General features: G+C 63.6%; 2 protein-coding genes across 3 annotated transcripts in view; both read right to left on the bottom strand.

The window, feature by feature from the left end:
- The window catches only part of TCEA2 (transcription elongation factor A2), a 102666-nt gene that overhangs the window by 59945 nt on the left and 33208 nt on the right, over nt 1–9513 (bottom strand). The gene's annotated exons all lie outside the window — the stretch shown is intronic.
- DNAJC5 (DnaJ heat shock protein family (Hsp40) member C5) lies at nt 2763–4546 on the bottom strand. Of its 2 annotated transcripts, XR_008791392.1 has the most exons (5): nt 4430–4546; nt 3693–3906; nt 3443–3614; nt 3286–3350; nt 2763–3081 (listed from the first exon to the last, which is right to left on the bottom strand). XR_008791392.1 is itself a non-coding variant. In XM_056108066.1 (4 exons), the coding sequence occupies exons 1-4, from the start codon at nt 4534–4536 to the stop codon at nt 2978–2980; spliced, it is 597 nt and encodes a 198-aa protein (XP_055964041.1). In that variant the 5' UTR covers nt 4537–4546; the 3' UTR covers nt 2765–2977. The 2 variants fall into 2 exon arrangements, 1 of the variants encoding a protein (XP_055964041.1); XM_056108066.1 differs by lacking the exon at nt 3286–3350 and having other exon boundaries at nt 2765–3081.

Here is a 9513-nt window from a genome sequence, read left to right as displayed (position 1 = left end):
TGCCCAACCTCCGTCCCCAGTTCCAGCACCAGCGGGTCCGTTTGGGTGACCAAACGGGTGCTGAGGGGTGCTGGTCGGGTGCCTGATGGGGAATGGAGCAGGCAAGCAGGGCGAGACTCCAGATGGCACAGGGATGCTGCCAGCACTGGGCAGGCCCCACCTGCCTGCACTCCCGAGGGTCCACTGTGGCTCTGGGCCTGTCTCCTCATCCGTCCAGGCTGGCCACCACCCTCCAGCCCTGGGTCGGAACTTGCACGCCCCCAATGGGAGCCTCGAGGGAGCCCTGCCCAGTGGGGAAAGGGCACTGCCCTTGGCAATCCAGCCGTAGCTCGCCAAAGACACAGACAAGACTCTAGGAAGGGGCTGAGCGAGCCAGGGGGACACGCAGGAAGACCCCTGGGCCCTGGGAGCTGGGGGAGGTCTCAGCCGCGAGGGGGGTCTCCGAGACCCTTTCCTGTCTGGTTCTGCTGAGGTGACTGGTGCAATTCCCACTTCCCCTGATGCAGCGGCAGCAGCCCTGGCCGAGGGTTCTGCTCAGGTGCCCTTGCTCAGGTGTGGCAGTGCCAGGGTGTCGGGCAGACACAGCCAGGGCAAGTCTAGGGCCTGCCCAACTGGGCAGTGCTGGCTGTGACCTGAGACGCTCCCAGACACACAGGTCCCGAAGGGGGCATGGAGGGGGCCTGCCCAGGTCACTGCAGGGTGCCCGGAGGTCGCCCTGCCCCTCTGCTCTGGGGCCTGGGCACGCAGGCTGGGCAGGAAGCAGGGAGTTCCTCCACATAGGAGACGGTCGGTGTGCAGTGAAAACATTTATTTTGCAAGTTTATGTTCGGTCAACATTCAGACACAGGAGATGGAGAGGGGGACACCCTTGATCTGGGCTGCAGGCACCATGACCAGACTCGTTTCCTGAGCACAGGTGCAAGCGGCCCCTCCTACGGCTCGGGACACGGGCCTTGCCAACGGACCTACCCGTCCAAGCACAGGCCAGTCAGGGCATAGCCTGGCCACCATGTGGCCAGGACACGTAGAAATCAGCTCGCATGTTTCCAAGGGGGAGGGTGTCCAGGCACCCCTAGATGTCACACGGTGACTCACCTGAGGGCTGGGTGGAGTGGGTGGCCCCAGGGACAGCCCTCTCTGGCACCATGCTGCCACCTACCCCCGGAAATACAATGGATTTGGCACCTGGAGGTGCTTCTAGCAGCTGGCTCACGCCCCCAGGCTCCGTTCAGGGTGCGACTGTGTGGCGGACGTGAACACACACACGTGCACATGCGGTTGCCCAATGTGGGGAGGACCAGGAAGGGCCTTTGCCAAGTCCACAGGCTGATTCACAAACTGGTGAAGCTGGCCAGTCGTGGGCACACAGGGAAGCCTGGTGGGGTTCCACGTGCCACCCTCAGGTGGCCCCGTTGGCATGCACGGATGGCAGGGGGTCCAGCCCTGGCCCTCCGGGAATCCCTGGCCAGCAGGCGCCCGCCCCACTTGGCCTCACTCCCTGCTGCCCACAAGGCCCCAACTCGGGGCCCTGGCCAGATGCTTCTAGGGGACAGTACACCCCCTGGAAGGCCCAGGGGTCAGGCGAGAAGGTCCTGGCAGGGCCGAGAAGAAGCCTTGAGCCAGAGCAGGGACAGCACAGGAGAGAATGTCCACACAGCCTGCGAGGCGTGGACCAGCTCAGCACCACAGCAGCCCCAGACCCACTGGCTGGGCCAGGGTCCCCTCAGAACCCACCGCCCCTTTCCGCCCAAGGCCCCCGACCTGGAAGCTTCTGCCTGAGGCCATAGGAGACTGACGAGGGCCAACCAAGCTGGAAAGTTCTGCTTCCGAATCGCCAGGGAAAGCCGGCAGGCAGGGCCAGGCCGAGGGGGCTGGATCCTGGTCACAGGGAAGGGCAGAACCCAAGAGGCGCGGCTGCGGGTACCCACTGAGGCGGACCCCCGACGGTCTCCCCGGGGTCACAGTGCACTGCCTCCCTCGGGTCCTCACAACAATTTTAATGATCAACAAAATCGAACAGGACAAAACAAGAGGCACAGACCAGCAGCGGCCTGCCCGCCCGGCCCCACACTGCCCATTCTGGCCTCCTCGCCCCTCAAGTCCTTTGGTGACCACAGCCCCCGCGGGGGGCCTTGGCTCTGCAGGGAGCCACCCTCGGGGCCATGGGGGTCTCGGGGGACGTATGCAGGGGCAGAGATGCAGGGAGGAGCTGCTCTGAGCCTGGGGCACGGGCAGGGCCAGCAGATGTCCAGCACGGAGCAGAGGCCCCACTCCCTAGGGCAGAGCCTCTCTCCAGGAATCTGCCGGGCCTGCCGGGAGGGGAGCAGCGGGGGGCAGGGCCGGAAGAGAGCCGAGGCCGTGCGGCACTGCTCATGGCACGCAGACCTGCAGCTACGCGTGGGGCTTCGAGGGCCAGGACGGGGCGACAGAGCACAGGCGGGCAGGCGGCAGGAATGTGGAGACGCAGCCAGAGGCAAGAGGCGAGTGGGCAGGGGAGGGCGGCGTCGGCTCGGAATGACCCTCTGCCCACCCGCGCAGGTGGCCTGGGCGAGTCCGAGGGCAGAGAGGGACGGGAGAACACCACCGACAGTTCTCACGAAGAATCACCAGCGAGGCCCGTCCCCGCCTGGGTTGACTGCCCCGAGGACGGAGTCCACAGGGCGGCAGGGCGCGGACCAGACCCACGAGTCCAGTCCACGAGCACGGGGAGGACCGGCTCCGCTGACCACACCTGCTCGGCAGCTCGGCAGCCCAGTGCCGCGGTCAGGCCGCGAGCAGTCCAGACACGGGGACGGACCCAGACATGCTACTCGGGGGAGGAGGGAGGCCGCGGCGGGAGCTTTCAACACCGCATGCTACGCACTCGGCTGGACTGTCGGGGTGGACGGGTGGGAGGCCCAGAGGCGGGACTACAGTTCATGATTCTAAGGTGGCCGTGGCCGGGCGCTGACCATTGCTCGTCACGGCTTCTCTGGACTTAGTTAAAACCGTCAGTGTGGTAGCTGGGGTGGGAGTCGGTCGTGAGCTGGGTGGTCTCTGTGGCCGAGGCTGGCTGGATGACGATGGGCGTGTCTGTGGCCTCTGAAAAGGAAGCACACGACACAGGTCACGTCAGGACAGCGGCGGCAGCTCACGCCACTGTCCTCGTGGGCGGCACGTGGCCACTGGGCCACGCTGCTGGGGCCGAGGTCTCAGGACGAGGTGGGAAGGAGAGGCCCAGGGCGGGCCTCGCCCAGCAGTGGCCGCCAGCCCGGGCCCCCCGCGGCCCCTCAGTGTCCGCTTTACCTCCAGGTCCAGTTCACACACAGTCCCGCTGCCACCACAAACACGCCCGCACAGTCAGTGCCCTCCTGTTTGACAAGAGGGTGGACACGCTCAGGGTCCGCTCAGCGTCCCCCACGCTCACTCTGGGCTGGCTCTGGGGTCCGGGGCTGCCGCTCACCCCGCTCGTCGGACTGCAGCTGTGCCTCCAGGTCCTCGGGGGACACGTAGAACTCGGTCTCCTCGCCCTCGGGTGCCCGCGGCTTGCACTTGCCACAGCAACAGTTGAAGCAGCAGCAGAGGCAGCAGCAGCAGTAGCAGCACGTGAACAGCCCGCAGACGACAAACAGGGCCTGCGGGGACAGGAGTCAGCTGGGCCGGGCCGGGCCGGGCCGGGCCGGGGCCGGGGCGGGCCGAGGCCAGCGCCTTACCTTGGCCCACCAGCTGGAGAGCACGAAGTAGGTGTTGACGTTCTCCTCCCCGAACTGCTCGGCCACATAGAGCCCCAGCGAGCCGTACTTGTCGTAGATGTTCCTCTTAGTGGCGTCCGTCAGGATGGCGTGGGCGTTGTTGATCTCCTTGAACTTGTCCGCGGCTTCGGGGTTGTCGGGGTTCTTATCAGGGTGGTACTTCAACGCGAGCTTCCTGAGAAACAAAAGCACGTCTGGGTGTGGTGCTGCCCCTGCCTGCCTTCCACTCACCAGCACCGGGCACTGTGGGCAGCCCCCCACCCCAGAGGCCACAGGCCGCCCCAGTGCCCGGAGGGCTGACTGCGCAGCGCGGGAAGACGGTCACTGCGGCACTGACCGCCCAGATGCCTGCGGGGTGGGCGGGGTCGAGGAGCTAGGGCAGTCTCACGCCCGCTCTGCTCCAGCCGCCAGCCCCTAGGGCACTGCCACCGAGCCCTGCACAAGGCACCGTTTCAAATTATTCTGCCAAGAGAGCACGACTGTGACAGCGGTTATTTTTCGTTTTCTCGGTGGGAGGGCCCGAGGCCTCGGCATGGCTCCAGAGACAGGCCGGTGCGGTGAGGCTGTGGCCCAGTGCTCTCTCCACCCGCACCTGCATCATCTGTTCCTCCTGGTGGTGCCGGGGACTGCGGGGCCGGCCCCTCCAACTCCCACCTCCCACCTGCAGGAGGGCAGGCCCCAAGGAGTCACCCTCTTACCGATAGGACTTTTTAATGTCGTCTGAAGTGGCGTTCTTGTCGAGTCCAAGCACATGGTACAGAGACTCCCCGGAGGTGGACAGTGAGCGCTGCCTCTGGTCAGCCATGGTAGGTCAGCTGCAGGAGAGAGACAGGAGCTGACGGCTCCGCCCACGAGCCTGTCCCCAGCGAGGCAGCACAGCCCCGCACGCTCCAGCCCCGCCCTCACACCCAGGGAAAGTTCAGCACGACAGTGACCCAGAAGCAAGACCTCAGTGGAAAAGGAGGAGTGAAAACCTTCTGCTAAAAACTCCAAGAGGGGCTGCAGTGATAGCACAGCGGGAAGGGTGTCTGCCTTGCACACAGCCGACCCGGGTTTCGATTCCCAGCATCCCATAGGGTCCCCTGAGCACCTCCAGGAGTCATTCCTGAGTGCAAAGCCAGGGTCCAACCCCAGCACCCCAAGCAGGTGACTATGATGGTTCCCTGGGCACCGCCAGTAGTGATTCTTGAGTGCAAGATCAGGAGTAACCCCTATCACCAACAGGTGTGGCCCCAACCCCCGCAAAAAGCAAGGGGGGGTTGGAGAGATGCCCCAGGGGGTAGCGTGGCTGCCTTGGAATCGCCAGTACCCCATCTGGTCCCTAACCATGGCCAGGAATGACTCCTGAGCCACACCAAGTGTGGCTCAAAATACGAAAAGCAAAAGCGTCGCTAGAACAGGGAGAGGGCGCTCGCCTTGCACGCGGCTGACCCGGGTACAAGCCCTGGCATCCCATGTGGTTCCTGAGCACCAACAGGAGTAATTTCCTGGGATCAACCAAGCGTGGCCCCAAAACAATCAATGATAAAGGGGGCTGTGGACAGGAGACCCCACCATTACGAGACCAGAAGCAATAAGTGATGGAGCCAACAGGGATTCAACATTAATATTTATTTGGGGGCTTTTGGAGGACCACACCCGGTGATGTTCAGTGCTCAGGAAGTACTCCCAGAAGGAATGGTGAAACCGTACAGTGAGTGGGCCCTTGTAGTTAGCCGGCCGACCTGGGTTTGATCCTCTGTATTACATATGGTCCTGAGCACAGCCAGGAATAATTACTGACTGAGTGCAGAGCCAGGAGCACTACCAGGTGTGGCCCCAACATCGCACCCCCCCCAACAACATGTATATTCCTGGTGATGCTTGGGGGATCATATGGGCTTCCAAGGATCGAACCTGGTCAACTGCATGCAAGAGGGCCCTGCCCTTGCATGGACAGAGGTAGTGCCTACTGTAATGCCACTCTGACCACATATTGTTACTTCATATCAACTACGTTTCCAAGTGCAAGCGGGTGACTTATCTGAGGCATTCACTTACAAACAAAGACATGAAATTAGTTAGGAGCATATTTCACAAGACAGACCAAATTTCTACAAAGGGAACGATACATTCCCAAGGGAAATGAAAGATCTGAAAACAGGTGTGCCACGCTGAGCCTACAGAGAGCTCTGAGCCTACAGGCACAGGGACGCAGAGGCCCCTGATCCTAAGCCGAGCTGACGTCAGACGCGTGAGCAGCCCAGCCCCATGCCACAGAGCTCGGGACCCATGCGGGGCTGGGATGGAACCAGGTCAGTGCCTTGATCGCGGCACTGCCTGGCCCAACAGGCCGTTACCGAATCACAGTATGTTCACGCCATCGTGAACTAGGGTCCCGACTACACGACCACGGCCAGAGCGGCCGCACCCCCAAGTGAGGTCTCCAGGGAACAAACAGCTGCAGGATCCAACGTCGCCTGCAAGATGTTGGGGTGCCTGTGGCCAGCAGAGCCTGACCCTCACCGCCTGGCCTGGACCGGGCAGGGACGGCACTGACGGGGTGACAAGCACCGAGAGGTGACAACACTGAACTGACGGGAGGGAGGGACACGACAGGTGACCCGTCGCCACGGCAGCCGTGCTCACACACGCACATCGGCCCACCTGTCTCACAGGTGCTCGCATGCTTGGGCCATGGTGCTGGCACGAGGTGGGAGAGCACAGCCTCGGCCCACTGAGGCCCCTGGAAAATCCCTCTCGGTTTTTTCTTTGGGGTGGGACTTGGGCCATGCCTAGTCCTCAGGAATCCAGGCATCAGGGACTCGACAGGGTGCCAGGTGGGTCCTGTGTGCACGGCAAGTGCCTTCCGGCTGAGTCCTCTCTCCGGCCCCAGCAAATCACTAACATGGTCATCCAATTACCAAGTAGTTGGCCTCTAGACCCCTCTCGGAAAACGATCAACAACTAACATTCAGTCCGCTCAATACAAGTTACTGCCTCTGCTCCAGACTTCTGACAGCAGCTGCTCAGTTTGGCAGAAGGGGATTCCCTGCAGCGTCTGCACTTCAGACTTCGATCCACCACACAGACGCCTGGAGGTCCAACTTGACCACCACCGTAAGGAAATTTCCCCGTGCACACCGTGGCGTCTGCCCTGGGCTCCTGGCCTGCCTCCCGACAGGAGGCCCCCCCCGCAGCACGGCCGGGCCCGCACTTCACAGTGCAAGTCTTTGGCGTCTTCTCTAACAGTGCTCAGGACCGCGCAGGGCCACCTCAGAGCCCCCGCCCCACCCACACTTTCTTGGAGGGAGGGGATGTTCGGGTCACAGTCCTTGTGGCGCAGCCTCTGGACGGCGGGAGCCCAGGGATGGGGGGCGGGGGGCATCCCAGGTGCTTTTCCAGCTGGAGCCTCCTTATCTTCGCTAGGGACCACCTGGGCCGCTGTCAGCCGAGGGCCAGATGGAGGGTCAGCGAAGGGAACCAGTCAGCCTCAGTTTCCTAAGCAGCAGCGACCCGGCCCACCAGAAGTCCGCCTTGTCCCCCAGTGTGAGGCGGAAGGGCAGCGGTGTGGCCCAAGAACCCCTCCCTGTTTTCCCTGGTGCTGCAGGAAGGCCAGGCTGCTCCTCGTGAGCAGGAGGGGCTTCAGGGTGGACGCCCGGCACACCGTCTCCAGCGCTGCTCTTGGCTCAGGTGCTGGGGCAGGGAGCGGCCCCAGAGCTGTGGCCAGCCCAGTCTCACAGAGCACTGTCCTGGGATGCGACCTCTGGTGCTTTCTGGGGTCCCAGCACTGCTGGAAGGCGCCCGGGTCCCACCTACCCCGCCTTCCTCCCACACAGAATCCGCCCACCTCCCCGTTCCCCAGCACTGACAGTCCGTGAGGAGTGCAGCAGATTAGCTGAGCCCGGGAGCAAGCAGATGACACAGAGGCTCAGCCAGCGCCCGGCGAGTGGCGAGGGCCGCTTGGCGCTGCCTGGGAGCCAGCCGGGACCCTCCCGGGCCCAGCTTTTAACTTTTCTTCCTTTGAATTCTGGGGCCCTACTCCGCTGCGTTCAGGGCTTACTCCTGGCAGGGTGGGGGCCCTGCGGAGTGCCCCGGGCTGAACCGGGGCGGCTGGTGCGAGGCGAGCACTCTACCCACCCCGGGTTTCACCATCTCGACACTTCCTTAATTCGCTAAAATGAGCTGGCCCGTGCCAGGGGGTACAAACACAGGTCGAAGGCGACCTCAGGTCTGGCACCGCGGGGAGGCACCTGCGGGACACGCGGCCAACCCGGGTTCGATCTCGAGACCCATTTGGTCCCGAGTCCCACCAGGAGTGACCCCTGAATGCAGAGCCAGGAGTAACCCGAGGATCGTCAGATGTGGCCCCAAGCCAAAAGAATAAATGACAAAGATGACCTCAGCAGCCTGAGAGACCGCACGCCCGTGTCCAGTGCGGGTAGGGTTCCCAGCTTCCAAAGGGTCCTCAGCCCTGCCAGGAGTGACCCCAGCACAAGCCAGGGTCAGCCGTGAGCACAGCTGGGCGTGGCCCGCACCAAACAGAACAGACACAATCTCAGGACACCGCGAATCCGAACCCCAGGAGGCTGCAGTCCGCAGCTCTCCTCAGCCCACCCCCAGCCCCCAGCCCACCCCCAGCACCACAGGGAGTCGTGGTGTGACAGAGCCTCAACGACCAATGCCGTCCCCCCGGCCCAGATGGCCCCAGCTGCCCCACAGACAGCCTTCTGAAGCGTTCTGAAGCGTTCCAAGGGTATTTCCCATTTTCTCTTTGGGTCACGACCCCCGGCAGTGCTTGGGAGACCATGTGAGATGCTGGAGGTTGAACTCGGGTCGGCCGCGTGCAAGGCAAATGCCTGCTGCTGTGCGATTGCTTCGGCCCCCCGCAAAGGTATTTCTGAGACCCACGTCCAGACTGGAGCCCGTTCCCTGGGAGTCCCAGAGCCAGCTGAGCCCAGCAGGAGCACGAGGGCAAGCCCTGAGCACCCTGGGCTATGGCGCCCAAACCAAACACATTTTACAAGAAGCACACAGGTCTCTCTGCCTAGAGGCAGAAGCCCTGACTCTGAAACTTAAAAACCAGGAAATTCTAACACTGGCGCTTCCTGTGTTCGCCGGTGGGGACGACTCTGCTTCCCTCAACACCAGCCAGTTTCCCTTTTCTCAGGCTGGGCAGTGCCAGCCGGGCAGCCTGGGGTGGAGGGCCCGCCTGCAGCCTGCAGAAAGGCCCGGCTCCTCCCCAGCATGCGCAAGGTGGCCCCACCGTGTCAGGCCTGGCGGGCAGCAGGAGCCCAGGATGAGGGGCAGGGTCAGCACCCCTGGGGCCCGGCTCCTCATGCAGCCAGGACTCGGATGGTGCTGGGCAGCACCTCTGAGGGGGACGCCAGCTCAGCCGACTTGCGGGGGAGGAAGTGCCCCAACAGCAGAGGGAAGGCGACTCAACACGGCGGCCCACTGAGAAACGCCACGTGCCCCCAGGAGGCTGCACACCACCCAACGGACCCCACCTGGCGGCAAGTGAGGCGGCCCATCCGTACCGCCAGGCCCTCCACACGACACCCAGCACCCACAGGAGCAGCCCACCCCGCGGGGAGAGCCAACAGGCAGGGTCCACTGGGCCCTGCTGTGTGGGCATGAAGGCCTCCTGGGCCCGACAGGCGGCCAGGACTGACCTCTGGGCACTGCTCAGTGTGGCCACTCACGTCCACACCACAAAAACACCTTCCAAAAGGAGAACAAGCAGAAGGCCCCAGCGAGGCAGGTGCAGCCCCTGTGGGAGCCTGGCCCCAGAGCACACGCA

Source organism: Sorex fumeus, unplaced genomic scaffold (assembly GCF_029834395.1).
Source record: "Sorex fumeus unplaced genomic scaffold, SorFum_2.1 ptg000193l, whole genome shotgun sequence".
Lineage (NCBI taxonomy): Eukaryota > Metazoa > Chordata > Mammalia > Eulipotyphla > Soricidae > Sorex > Sorex fumeus.
This window is presented reverse-complemented; position numbering and strand designations above follow the sequence as displayed.

Coding starts and splice junctions, on each gene's coding strand:
- DNAJC5 (XM_056108066.1), bottom strand. CDS start 4,536: ATGGCTGACCAGAGGCAGCGCTCACTGTCCACCTCCGGGGAGTCTCTG. Junction 3,907..4,429: donor GACATTAAAAAGTCCTATCG/GTAAGAGGGTGA, acceptor TTTGTTTCTCAG/GAAGCTCGCGTTGAAGTACC. Junction 3,615..3,692: donor TCTCCAGCTGGTGGGCCAAG/GTAAGGCGCTGG, acceptor CTGTCCCCGCAG/GCCCTGTTTGTCGTCTGCGG.